The sequence below is a fragment of the Acomys russatus genome, chromosome 24 (assembly GCF_903995435.1).
Source record: "Acomys russatus chromosome 24, mAcoRus1.1, whole genome shotgun sequence".
NCBI classification, from domain to species: domain Eukaryota; kingdom Metazoa; phylum Chordata; class Mammalia; order Rodentia; family Muridae; genus Acomys; species Acomys russatus.
Genome location: NC_067160.1, coordinates 57,103,856 through 57,117,628, shown reverse-complemented (window position 1 = coordinate 57,117,628; position 13,773 = coordinate 57,103,856). Strand labels below are relative to the sequence as shown.

The window sequence follows — 13,773 nt, the reverse complement described above, 5'->3', positions numbered from 1 at the left end:
GGCAGGAAGCTTTTAGCAGAAGGGACCACACCCCGAGATAGTTAAATTCCAGCCATAGAGGTGGGTTCATTCTTGTCAAGTGAGCAAGATCCCAAGTAGCCCTCAGACACCTGTCACTCACTCCCCCCAAAAATACTGGGCTATCTTGGGGACCACAGCTCTGTGGTGAATAAGGCCATGGCCTTGTTGGCTGCCTAGACACCGACCCATCTACTTCACCCCACAATTGCAACTGGGGCAGCAGTTTACTACTGACTCCCAGGGTCTGTGCTTAAAAGTGATAATTTACCAATGTTGCTGGCTAGTTTTATGTCATCTTGATATAAGTTAGAATCATTTTGGAAGAGGGAAATTATGAAAATGTCCCTGCTAGATTGGCCTGTGGGCAAGTCTGTCTGGATTTTTCTTAACTATTGATTTGGGATGGCCCAGCTCACTTTGGACAGTGCCACCCATGGGCTGGCAATACTGAGTGCTATATGAAACCAGGGTGAGCAAGACCAGTAAGCAGCAGTCCTCCATGGCCTCTGTGCCAGCTCCAGTCCCGACATCCTTAAGTGATGGGCTGTGATGTGGAACTAACAAGCTGAAACACTCCCTTTCCCAGGTTGCTTTTGGTCATGTTTTATCACAGCAACAGAAACCAAAACAAGTACCCTTCAGTAACTAAAGCAGTAATCGGTGTACTGGAACATTCCATAACATCTGCCACTAGAAAAGTCAGAGCCTCCCTTGCACTCTAGCTAACATACTTTGGTACTCAGTGACCAACAGAAGGATGGTGGGTCCTCCAATCCATTCCTTATAACCAGTTCCTCTCAAAAATAAAGCTGAGTTATACACACCTTTAATCTCAGCACTCAGGAGGCAGAGTCAGCTGGATCTCCAAGCTAAGGGAAGCCTGGTCTACATATGGAGTTCCAAGACTGCCACAACAACAAGAGACCCAGTCTCAAAGAAAAAAAACTTAAAAAAATAAAAAGGCTGGACAGCAGGGGTTTGAGGAGCAGAGACTGGCCACAACAAGGATGATTCTACCCCTTTACTCTGCCTGTTTAGACATGACTCTGTGCAAGCCTCTTGGTGGGACCCCCATTGCCCAGAAGAGAGGCTCAACTACATGACAGTCTCTAGCTGAGTGGCGACTGTTTACCATTTGAGGAATACAACAAATGATTCTATTTGAAGTTGCTAACCCTTCCCCTTGCCTCCCCCCCCCAAAAAAAACTGTACATGAGTTTACAAACATATTAACATATAAATAATGAGAAAGGTCCTAGGGAGCCTCCCCGTTGTCTCTGCTGGAGGTGAACACTGGAGGGGCACTGTCCCCACAGGCTGCTTGTTGCTGTGAGGTCTATGGCGGCTGCTCTGGATCCATTGCTGGCTTCTTTGGCACCTCCAGGTTCAACTGCCAGTCTGTCTTCCTCTGTGCTCACGACGAGCTGGAAGCTTTGAACCTGCAGCAGTGGCAGCTCTTCAGCCCGTCATCGCTCTGGCTCAAGCTCATGCTGGAAGGGACGCTTCCTCTCCCGACAGTGCTTCTTGTGGGCAGGCCAGTCCTTCTGCTGGCACTGAGAGCCACAGTATCGGGCCACCTGGCAACGCCCACAGATGTTGAACTCTCGAAGCTGAAACACAGAGCACTGTGGCTTCACTATCACACTAATGAAATGCACAGAAATGTATTTCAGCATCTGGAACCTCAATAAAACCCTATGTGGGAATCAAGTTCAGCATATGGTCTACATGCAAGGCATTTGTTACCCCTAAAAAAAGGCAGGTGCGGTGATTTACTCCTGTAATCCCTGATGAAGACTGTGGTGATATATGAGCCAGTCTGAGACATATTACACACACACACACACACACACACACACACACACACACACACACACACACACACACACACCCCGGGGGGTGAGGTGGGGTGGGGTGAGGGTTGGGACAGAGAGACAGAGTGAATTCCTAGCCCCGCTGGTTTACAGAATAAGATCTTGTCTTAAAAGCTGAGGGCTGGGCGTGGTGGTGCACACCTTCAGTCCCAGCATTCAGGAGGCAGATGGATCCCTGTGAGTTCCAGGCCAGACTGGTCTACAAAGTGAGTCCAGGACAGTCAAAACTACACACAGAGAAATTTTGCCCCTGTGGGGCAGAAAAGTCACATTCATGGGGCTGGAGAGATGGCTCAGCGGTTAAGAGCACTGGTTGCTCTTCAAAAGGTCCTGAGTTCAATTCCCAGCCACCACATGGTAGCTCACAACCATCTATACTGGGATCTGATATCCTATGCTGACATGCAGGTGTACTTACAGGTAAGAGTAGTCATATACATAAAATAAATCAACCCTAAAATAAAAAAAAGTCACACATACACAAATATAAAAAGAAAAACTATACAGGCACTGTCTGGACAGGAACAATAGCAAAGGAAGAGTCACCCAAGTGAGAACTCAGTGCTACCCAGGTCAACAGGGACAAGCTGCCATGTAACATCCAGAGTGCTAGGCAGCGGTGGCCAGGAGCCGAGGACTCAATGTGCATACTGTACCTGCTTCTCAATCACCGTACAAGGAGGGTAATGACACTCATAGTAGGTACAGGAATTCTCCTCCTCTTCCACCACATCCCCGTTGGCATTATAGTACCGGGTCACATTCAGGACAGGGAATTGTTCCTCTATAGGGTCCGTGGGAAGCTGCTGGATTGCAAGCCAATATAAGCTTTGCTCCCTGAAAGAAAGCAGAGGCCTCAGTGCACTCTGGCTGGACCAGGACAGCACAAGAAAAGAGGCTACAGGCCTTTAACCCCAGCACTCAGGAGACAGAGGCAGGCGGATCTCTGTGAGTTCAAGGCCAGCCTGGTCTACAAAGAGAGTCCAGGACAGCCAGGGCTCTGTTTAACAGAGAAACCCTGTCTCCAAAAACCAAAATAAAGGGCTGGAGAGATGGCTCAGAGGTTAAGAGCACTGGCTGCTCTTCCAAAGGTCCTAGTTGAATTCCCAGCGTAGCTCCATGACCATCTACAATGAGATCTGGTGCCCTCTTCTGGCATGCAGGTGTAAATGCAGGCAGAACACTACATCATAAATACTGTAAATAAATCTTTAGAAAAAGAAAAAGAAGCTATGGTCCCAAGACAAGTAGGCTCTGCCTAGTTCTGGCAACTTGAGTTTTGCTTGCCCATCACTATTGCATGAATTTATCACTCCACATTAGAAAATTTAAATCCTAGGGGCCAGGAAGACAAACGGGACTGGGGTACATTACGTGAATCACAAAGAATGAATAAAAAGTTAAAAAATTTTAAATCCTAACAAGGTGTGGCACTGCATACCTTCAATCCCAGCACTGTGGAGACAGAGGCAGACAGGTCTTTGTGAGTTCAAGTCCATCATAGTTCCAGAACAGCCAAAGAGAGCTACACAGTAAGACCTGTCTCACTGGCCCCCCCACACATTTTTTTTTTTTGGACTGGTGTCTCCCAGTAAGGCACATAGCACCATGGCATGGAGTTTAGCAAGCTTAGCTACTCAGTGCTGCCAGTAAGACCTTCATGCTGCCCTTGAGCATAGGAAGCACCACTACTACTGTTAGCCTACTACTTCCCCTTTAAGGTTATAGCTATCCTTCCTCTTGAACAAGGGAGCCAGCCAGAAGTAACTGAATGGGCTTTTTTGTTTGTTTCCGAGGTGGTTTCTCCGTGTAGTCCTGACTATCCTGGAACTAGCTCTGTAGACCAGGCTGGCCTGCAACTGAGAGTGCTGGCTTCCAAGAGTGCTGAGATGAAAGGTAGGCACCACGTCTGGCTGAAGTAACTGAATGTTACAACAGGAACTGCAGTATGAGACTCCTGCTGCATGAGGCGGCCCCTGTGGTGGTCTAAATGAGAAATGCCCCATAGGCTCATGTTGAACACTTGGTCCCTGGTTGGCAGCACTGTTCAGAGTTATTTAGGAGGTATAGACTAGCTGAAGGAAGCCCGTCACTAGAGGCAGGCTAAAGCCTTGGGCTACTTAAACTTTGTGCTCTCAGCTTAATTTTTTTGTGGCTGAGGATGTAAACCATCAGCTTCCTGGTCATAATAGATCATTATCTGTGGGAAAGAATAAGCCTTGTCACAGGTGGGAGCAGTCTTGGCGGGCTTTACCCTTGGGGCACCCCATGAATACCTTGTGACAGACTGAGTGGAGCCATCCTGGGTCTGGAATTCAGGAAGCAGACCTGGGAACCCCACCTGGTCTATTGTCTTTCTAATGGACCCTCACGGGGAGAAGAAGCTGGTCCTTCCCACCTGACTCAGAGAGTTGGGAAGAGAGAACAAAGTCAGCTGGGCGGGAGAGCGGACCAGCTGGACCAACACGCGGGCCAGAGAGACACCTAAGGACCCTTCCCGTGGAAGGGCTACCGGAAGGTTCACTCTTTTGTCCCTTTAACCTTTTTCCTTCTTGTATAAGCTAGTTGGGTTGTATAATAAAGTTTAATTGTTAAGAAACAGAGTCAACAATTATCCATCTGGAACTATATCCCCAATAAACCCATCTTTAGTTGGTTTTTGTTGTATCTCCTCACAGCCACAGAAAAATAACTAATACAGCATCGGAGATTGCCGTGACAGACTTTGCCAGGTTGTTTTGGAGAGGACAGTAAAAGTGTTCGGAACTTTAGACTAAAAAAGCCACTGAGCGGGGTATAGTGGCGCATACCTTTAATCTCAGCACTCGGGAGGCCAAGACAGGTAGATTTCTGAGTTTCGAGGGCAACCTGGTCTAGAGTTCCAGGACAGCCAGGACTGCACAGAAACTCTATCTCAAAAAACAAGAAATGAAATCCAAAAGCCATTGAGCGCTCCAATTTTAATGGGCTGTTCTGGAGAAGCTTAAAAGGTAAGAGTGTTGGCTTGGTGGTTAAGGGCACTGACTGCTTTCCCAGAGGACAAGGGTCTGTAATTCCAAGATCTAACATTCTCACATAGACATATATGCGGGCAAAACACCAATGCACATAAAATAAAGACAAATATTCTTAACATGTTGAAAGGAATGGAGAGGATGGAAGCCTAGCTTGGGAAACTTTGAGTTCCTCAAAGACTATTAAGAGATATCCATGTATATATCTGAATTAAGGATCTGTGGTTTCTGATTAGCTGGAGCTAACAAATCAGCTGTGATTAGCAAAAGTGTGAAATCTTGTGGGAAATATTTTCTGTTAGCACAGAGTTATGGTTCAGAAGGGGCCGAGGCTGCTTCTCAAGCTAATAGCCAAACTTGGTAATGTGTGAAAGTCCTTCACACGACATTGGTTTTGGCAGCATGGAGAGCAGCTGAGACATGGGAGAGGGCGCTAGGTAAGGTGTAGCCTCACTTGGAAACCCCAGCATTTGGAAATAAATGCCAGGACTGTAGGATAAGCACCAAGGACAGCTGCATGTGTGGCATAAACCTAGCATGAGAGACAAAGTAAACTGTGGAGCCGGGTGTGGTGGTAATCCCGGACTCAAGAAGCCAGAGGCAAGGGGATCTCTTTAAGTTCGAGGCCAGCCTGGTCTACAAGTCCAGGTCAGTCAAGGCTACAGAGAAGCCTTGTTTGTGTTTTTTTTTTTTTTAAAAGATAAGCTGTGGTATGCTGTCAATGGCAGAGCTAGAGGAATGGGGTAGAGCTGCCCCCTGTGCAAACCAGAAATTATGAGTTAGTCTCAGATGCTCAAAACTGAGATTATTTATACTGTTGGGCTTTGGTTTTATATTATGATACCAACATCAGACTCTGGAGACAACAAGAGTATGGGTTAAAGTGATGTGTGTTTGTCAAGTTAACAATGATCAATTGTGCTTGTTAGTTTTTGTCAATCTGACACAAACCAGTCACTTGTACAGGTAGAACTTCCGCTGAGGAATTTCCTCTATCAGAGGTGGGGGTGGGAGGAATTTATTGATACAGAGAAGAAATCACTGATCTAGACTGTGTAACAAAGCAAGCTGAGTAGGGAAGAGGTGGCACACCATTAATCCCAGCACTCGGGAGGCAGAGGCAGGTGGCTGTGAGTTCAAGGCCAGCCTGGTCTCCAGAGTGAGTCCAGGACAGCCAAGGCTACACAGAGAAACCCTGTCTCAAAAGACAAACACACCCCCCACCACCCAAAAAGAAAGACAGCTGAGCTCCCAAGGTGTCTGCTTTAGTTCCTGCTTCCAGATTCCTGTTTCAATTTCTGCCCTTAATTCCCTCAATGATGGATTGTGTCATTGATTTTGGTCATGGTATTTTATATTTAGCAGAAACCTAGTATGATTGGTGGCTGCCCATAGGTGAGTACATCAGACTGTGTAGGGCTTTGGAGGCGTGCTGCTTAACTGAGCCTTACAGGGAGCCTGCTCTCACTCACAAGCACACCAGGACACTGGACACATGTGCCCACAGTATCAAGCACTCCCCTCCAACACGGACTCACTCTCCCCGACTACAACCACTTAGAGACATGCCAGACATGCTTCATGGATCCTGGTCTAATATGGACCTGCCTCTGCCAGCAAGAGGAACCATCTACCTGAAGGGCAGCTTCAACCTAACTTGTCTCCCAAAATTGGCAGAGGAAAAGGGCCAACAGGCCATCTGACCACAAACGTCAGCCCTCTACCCCCAGAACTGCAGCTGTCCTTTTCCAAACACAGCTCTTAACAGTAGTTGTTGTATCTCATGAACATAAAGTGTATTCACAAGATTAAAGATAGCATTCAGCCACAGGACCCTGTGGGGTCCCTACACACTAGGATGTATACCTCACAGGAGGATGGGAAGTTTAAGATAACTCTCAGCTTCTCAGCTCTATAGCAAGTTGAAGCCAGCATAAGACATAAGAACCTTAAATTTTTTTAAAAAGTGGGGTGGGGGAAGTGGTTATGACAGAACTGAAGACTCAAAAAACTCTGGTATCAGAGTAGGAGGCGAACAAAGCAGATTCAAAGTTTGAGACCTTCACAGGGCTGTCTTCACACTGCAAGAATAAAATAGCAGTTTGGCCAACTGTCCCCTAAGGACCTAATGGCCAACACTAAATACCAAGTATAGCAGGCTGGGCTCTCCCACAGCCCCTCTCTACAGTACATGGGGCCCTCGCAAAAGACATCTGCTACAGAGCCGGGCGTGGTGGCACACGCCTTTAATCCCAGCACTCGGGAGACAGAGGCAGGCGGATCGCTGTGAGTTCGAGGCCAGCCTGGTCTACAAAGTGAGTCCAGGATGGCCAAGGCTACACAGAGAAACCTTGTCTCGAAAAACCAAAAAAAAAAAAAAAAAAAAGACATCTGCTACAAAGATCAACCCACTGTCTGTGACACCAACCTCACCAATATCACTAGCATCTGTTAGGGTGGTCAGTACCAAAAGATGGTGGTGCACACCTTTAATGCCAGCACCTGGGAGACAGAGGCGGACAGACTGCTGTGAGTTTGAGGCCAGCCTGGTCTGCATAATGAGTCCCAGGACAGGCAGGGCTACGTAAAGACCCTGTTTCCAAAACAAAACATAAATAAAAAAAAGTTCTTTCCTCTTCAATGAAACAAAGAAAAATCCCTACACACTGGCAGCCGCAGGGGCAGAAGGATAGCAAGGTCCCAAAGCACTCATAGTAAAAGAACAAAATAGGAACATAAAACTATGGGATGGTCCTTTAAGTATGAGGCGTTGCCAGGGAAGACCCACCTTTGTTTGCTGGAGGTCTCCTCAGCTTTGGGTCGCCAGCCCCATGGTACCAGCTGCAGGTTGTCCAGGCGATTGTCCACAGTCACAGCATTGAGATGCACCACCTGAAACCCGGGAGCCACGCCGCCCCTGTGGCGTTCCCTAGGGAAAGACAATTTTTGCCTTGAGGGAAAGACCCTCAAGCACTTCTACTCAACTATCAATGTCCAACCACACAAAAAATGCCAGTTATTTTTAGGTCTGAACCAGGCCCTGATCCTGATGAAGCGGCACGCCAGGAGGAAACTAAGCATATCAGTCTGTGTCACGCAGACAGGGACCAGGATAACAACGATTCTCCCCCTGGATTTAAGGGCTTGGCTCTGAGGGCAATAGATAAACTCCCCAAACCAACAAAATGGTCTAGCCATAAATTTCCCAATTGGATGGCCTCAACATTTCAAATCCCACCTTATTCACCCAGGATCAATGGCCCATTTTCTAAGAAGGATCAAAGAGCAGAAGCTCTCACTCCACAAGGCCTCATCTCACCAGAATCCCACTAGTCACTCCTTTGGGTTAGTGGCAAAGGTCACAAAACAGACTCCCAGAGATAGGGCAGATAAGGTTGAGTCTGGTCCACTGAGCAGAACGCTCTCTCGCCTTTAGGCATACTGAGCATATCACAGGTCACATGGGGCACAGGTGGGGAGACTTATCAGTTGGAAAATACTCACCATAGCAGCTCATGCAGAAGCCTGCCCGAGCCCCTTCCTCGGTTTTTGTCGAAGGCATATGCAAATATCTTAGCACCATTTCCATCAGCATCTACTTCCATTCGAGCCTGAGAAGGAAAGCAGGGTAGTAGTCTGTTGGAAAGCCTTCAACTCTCAGCAGCATTTCAAATCCAGCTTAGAAAACTGCCAGAGGTACAGGTTATATCCTGCTCCTAGGACTTCAAAGTATAGGGGCTTCCTGCACCCCTCAGGCAAGGCACCCTCATAAACAACTTGTAAAATATTGTGGACATCATGAAGTAAACTTTCCCACTCTTAAAACAAAGTTCAGCCGGGCTGTGGTGGCGCACGCCTTTAATCCCAGCACTCCGGAGGCAGAGGCAGGGGGATTTCTGTGAATTCAAGGCCAGCCTGGTCTACAAAGGGAGTCCAGGACAGCCAAGGCTACACAGAGAAACCTTGTCTCGAAAAAACAAAAAAACAACAAAGTCCAGAGGCCGGGCATGGTGGCACATGTCTTTGATCCGGCAGAGGCAGGTACTATGAGTTCACAGCCAGCCTGGTCTACAAAGTCCAGGACAGGCAAGGCTAACCACAGAGAAATCCTGTCTTAAAAAAAAAAAACAAAAAAACAAAAAGAAGGAAAAATAAAAATAATAAATCTCTGCAACAGAGCTGGAGAGATGGCTCAGAGGTTAAAAGCCCTGGCTGCTCTTCCAATGGGTCCTGAGTGCAATTCCCAGCAACCACGTGGTGGCTCTGTCTATAATGAGATCTGGTGCCCTCTTCTGGCCTGCAGGTGTACATTCAGGCAGAACACTGTATACATTTTAAAAATTCCAGAACAGGGATGAAGAGGCCAGAGAGATGCCCCAGCAGTTAAGAGCCCTGGTTGCTCTTTCAGAGGACCCTGGGCTTGATTCCCAGCACCCACATGGTGGTTCACAGCCATATACAAGCTATTTAGGTAAACATTAACACACAAGTTAAAGCCAAGAAAATAATACTGGGGGGAAAGGGGAGAGCCCATTAAGATTGGCTGTGATGTCCACATCTGAAATCTCAGTACTCAGGAAACAGAGACAGGGAGATTGAGTGTTTATAGCTGGTCTGTCCTGCTCTCCCCTCTGCGCCCCCAAAAGGGGACAATCCAGAGCAGGTAATTTTCCCCCCTTTTTGGTTTTTGGAGACAGGGTTGCTCTGTGTAGCCTTGGCTGTCCTGGACTCACTTTGTAGACCAGGCTGGCCTTGAACTCAGAGATCCCGAGTGCTGGGATTAAAGGCGAGTGCCACTGCGGCCAGATGCTGGTAATTCTTTACCAAGAAGATTCAGGGAAGGCTGGAGCTACACCCAAAAAGTATGCTCATTTGGTTTAATAAATATCTAATCACAAAAACAATGTTTCCAAAAACATTAGTAATTGGGGTGAAATGGCTATTGTTTTGGAGCTGAGGGCTCATAAACATCAGTGGCTATCAATGTGTGCAGCTTCCTGGACACCCAACAGCAGTGATCCTTACCTCAAAGGAGTAGCTCTCCACCAGTGGTATGTCCTGCTCATCTATCAGCGTGTATTTGGTCTGAAAGTAAACGTTTCAAAAGTTACAACTGAGATCGACCTAAGAAACAGTAACATAACTTGTAGCAGAGGGAATCTGAAATCCTTTCCAATGAGACAGAAAGTAACCACATCTCATGCGGGGCTTTGCTCAGACTCATTTGCCACAGCTCACACCAAAACTCTAGAGTTCTAAGGAAAACCAGGACCCCAAAGTGAGACCCTGTCTCCAAAAGAAAATAAATAAATAAATAAAAGAGGGGACTGGAGAAATGGCTCAGCGGTTAAGAGCACACTGGTTGCTTTTCTAGAGGTCCTGAGTCCAATTCCCAGCACCCGCATGGCAGCTCACAACTGTCTGTAACTCCAGTTCCAGGGGACCCAACACGCTCACACAAAACACCAATCCAATAAATCATTTGAAATTTAAAAAAAAAAAAAATGGAGATGAAAAAAGTAGGGGGAAAAAAGAAGTAAAAAATAAAGTTGGACCCACTATTCTAAGAGCCTGCACCGAGCTTTTACTGCACCCAGAAACTCACACTCAGTCTAGTGCAGTAGAGCAAGGAAAGAGACTGAGCTATTCAGTAGGCTGGGTGCACTTGCCCACCGCCTAGCCCGTCTTCGTCTGGCCTCAAACATTCCTAATAAAAAGCTTTAGAGGCCCAGGCTCCTGCAAAGAGTTCCTGAGTCGAAAGGCTCCCACCCCTCCCTAGTTAGAAAGTTCTAGCAGTTCTTCCCCGAGCTCCCGCGGCAATAATGAAAAACAGTCTCAAGACAAGTTGTTTTTACTTTCCTGGAAGCTCTCTCTAGGAGGAGCTCAGTCACCTGCCTCTACTTTCTGTCTGTTCCTCTCCCCCACTAGCAACTGCAGCCAGGGAATTAAAGACCAGAACGAAGGTCCACAGTTCCTGAAAAGCACCAGGACCCGGAGGCCAGCTTCAACATGTGGTGGGTGGTGGCCCAGCCCAGGAGCTCTGGAGAGCCACGGAGCCTAGCGACATCAGGGCCCTGGCTCCTCGTCTGTGCTCCAGGGGAGCCTGCGACGGGAGGGACCGAACGTGGCCAAGCCCTGGGCAACGTTAAAACGCGTCGCCGAGGGCTACTGCGGACCGGCCGGCCCCGCTCGCCTCAGGGCTTCGGGCCGAGAGCGTCACGGCGGGCCGCAGGTGCAGTCGGGCCGCCCGAGCCGCCGCCGCCGCCGCCGCCGCAGGTGCCCCGAGGGCCGGTGGGAGGCACGGGATGAACGGCGAGAACTGCTCCGCGCCAGCCCAGTCCCACACGAGTCCTGAGGGCCGAGGGGCGCGTCCCCGGCCGCGGGAGGGGGGGCAAGGCTCCCGCGAGGAAGGCGGCGCCCGCCCGGACCCAGCAGGCCCGCGCAGTTGCTCGCCCGTGTGCCCCAGCCCGCGCAGGCCTCGCCGCCGTCGCTCCACACCGCTCACCTTCCCGGCCACCCGGCCGAGGCGCACGATGCCCAATTTAAAGTCGGTCATGGCCGGGCCTGCGCTCTCGGCAGGCGGAGCCCCGCTCCCTCGGGAGGCTCCCGACCGGGCCGGGCCGAAGGGAGGCCGCGGCACTCCGGGTCAGGCCGGGGCCGGGGGACGGGGGGGGGGTGGGTCAGGCCGGGCGGGCCGCGGGCGGACGAGGCTGGGCCAGGTTCGGGCCACCGCCGCCGCCTCGCGCCCGCCGGACCTGCCACGCGCCGCCGCTACCGCCGCGCGCACCCTAGCGAGCGGAGCAGAGGGCGGGGCGAGAGCGGGACACACCCCCGACCGGCGGCGGCCGACCAATCGCGGGACGCGCCCTTCGCCGGTCGTGGCGCGCCGAGGCCAAGGGACCAATGGCAAATAGAAAAGAGGCGCAGGCGCAATGAAAATGAACCAAGCGCGGGGGGAGGGGCGGGCCGGGGGCGGCGCCTGCGCGGCGGCCGGCGCAACGTCAATTTCGCGGGAAGCTTTGTGCTCGTGGCGGCGGCGGCGGCAGGAGCGGCGGGAGTGGGCGCACTTGGTCGCGGCTCCTTGGTGATACTTGCCGCTTGCGTTCGCGTCTCTGAGCTGTGTACGGCGTGGAACGCCTGTCCCTACCTGCTGCTTACAGGCTGGCAGATGCCGTAGGAGAGTAGCCCAGGTCTCTAGAACCTACCTGAGGCAGCGGATAGAAACTACTCTGTGCTTCCCGGATGCCATGCGCCTTAGGAATAATAAGACCCTGTATCGAAAAACAAAACAAAACAAAAGACCTTCCATAAGGAGCCTGGGGTAGGAGAAGGAGTCTCCAGGAAAGGGAGACTTCGGAGTCTAATCCTGACCTAGCTGCTAAGGCCTAGAATTCAAGCCCAGGGCTAAGCTCCACCCGCTTCCAGGTGACCCCAAGCCTCTGAGGACATGCAGAAGTTTCTAGCTCTCACTGTTCAGTTTTGGAATTACCAAGAGCAAAGGATTGTCTCCTACTCTCAACACTTGGTACTTATGGATGCTTTCTTTGCTGCTAAAAACTCACTTGTCCCATCAGCCTTTTCAGGCTTGTGACGGTTAAGAGAAAGCTTTTTAGGGAGAGATGATGGGCAGCATGGGATGGAGCAGAGTGTGTTCCGTGGTAATAAAACCATTTGCCTTAATGCAAGTTCCTCCAAAACAGTAAATCATCACATCGGCATGACGTAAAGGAGACCGAGGATACACCTGTTGATCCAAGAGGCCACGTACCCTATCATAAGTACCTTCATTAAACTGATTATGAGGTAGCCCCCAAATTGGGTGCAGCAATAAGACTGGCTCCTCGGTTATGGCTTTGCAACCTATTTAGTGCCTTCACTAATCTAAACTCAAAAATATCTATCCCCTGAGCTCAAAGACTTTCCCTCTTCAAGAGAAGACAGCACTCAGGAGGCAGAGGCAGGTGGATCTCTCTGAGTTTGAGGCCAGCCTGGTCTACAAAGTGAGTCTAGAACAGCTGGGGCTACACAGAGAAACCCTGTCTTGAAGAGGGGGAGAGAGGAGGGAGAGGAAACATAACTAATGTAAATATTTTTTATTTTTATTTTGTTTGTAAATACTTTTTAAAGATTTATTTATTATGTATACACTGTTCTTCCTTCCTGCATGTGTGCCCACACACCTGAAGAGGGCGCCCGATCTCATTACAGATGGCTGTGAGCCACATGGGGTTATTGGGAACTGACTCCAGGGCCAGGAGCTCCTAACTACTGTCTTTGCACCTGGTCACCTGAATTCATTTCAGTAAGTCTTTCTACCCAACCTAGATAATCCTCACTACTGAAAACACCAGTTGGAAGCCAGGCATGGAAGCACATGCTTTTAACCCCACCCCTGGGGAGGCAGAGATTGATAGTGGGTTTCTAAATCTGAAGCCAGCCTAGTTTATCTACATAGTGGGGTCCAGTGCAGACAGCTACATAGTGAGGACCTGTTTTTGAGAAAACAAAACAGGCGGGCGGTGGTGACGCACACCTTTAGTCCCAGCACTTGGGAGGCAGAGACAGGCGGATTGCTGTGAGCTCGAGGCCAGCCTGGTCTACAAAGTGAGTCTAGGATAGCCAAGGCTACACAGAGAAACCCTGTCTCGGGGGGGGGGGGGGGGGGGGGGGGGGGGGGGACCAAAAGAGAGAAAACAAAACAAAAACACAGCAAAAATACCTAAGGTTGAGTAATTTGTTTATTTACTTGTTTACTATGTAGTCAGTGTTCTGACTACATAGTTGCCTGCATGCCAGAATAGGGCAGGAGATCTCATTACAGATGGTTGTGAGTCAGGATGCAGTTGCTGGAAACCAAACTCAGG

At 49.6% G+C, this 13,773-nt stretch overlaps 1 protein-coding gene across 2 annotated transcripts; it reads right to left on the bottom strand.

Moving 5' to 3' along the window:
- Nucleotides 1–1,027: 1,027 nt before the first annotated feature.
- On the bottom strand, nucleotides 1,028–11,577 carry Zmynd19 (zinc finger MYND-type containing 19). 2 transcript variants are annotated; one of them, XM_051166620.1, is made up of 6 exons: nucleotides 11,415–11,577; nucleotides 9,935–9,994; nucleotides 8,414–8,520; nucleotides 7,698–7,838; nucleotides 2,552–2,732; nucleotides 1,028–1,631 (listed from the first exon to the last, which is right to left on the bottom strand). In XM_051166620.1, exons 1-6 carry the CDS (start codon nucleotides 11,463–11,465, stop codon nucleotides 1,488–1,490), a joined length of 684 nt encoding a protein of 227 aa, XP_051022577.1. In that variant the 5' UTR covers nucleotides 11,466–11,577; the 3' UTR covers nucleotides 1,028–1,487. The 2 variants fall into 2 exon arrangements, with proteins under 2 accessions (XP_051022577.1, XP_051022578.1); XM_051166621.1 differs by lacking the exon at nucleotides 2,552–2,732.
- Nucleotides 11,578–13,773: the final 2,196 nt, after the last annotated feature.

Bases quoted from the DNA above. Each gene is read 5' to 3' on its own strand.
- Zmynd19 (XM_051166620.1), bottom strand. From the start codon at position 11,465: ATGACCGACTTTAAATTGGGCATCGTGCGCCTCGGCCGGGTGGCCGGG. The intron at 7,839-8,413 runs GTGAGTATTTTC...GTCTTTCCCTAG, and splicing joins CTTCTGCATGAGCTGCTATG to GGAACGCCACAGGGGCGGCG. The intron at 1,632-2,551 runs GTACAGTATGCA...TCTGTGTTTCAG, and splicing joins GTACGGTGATTGAGAAGCAG to CTTCGAGAGTTCAACATCTG.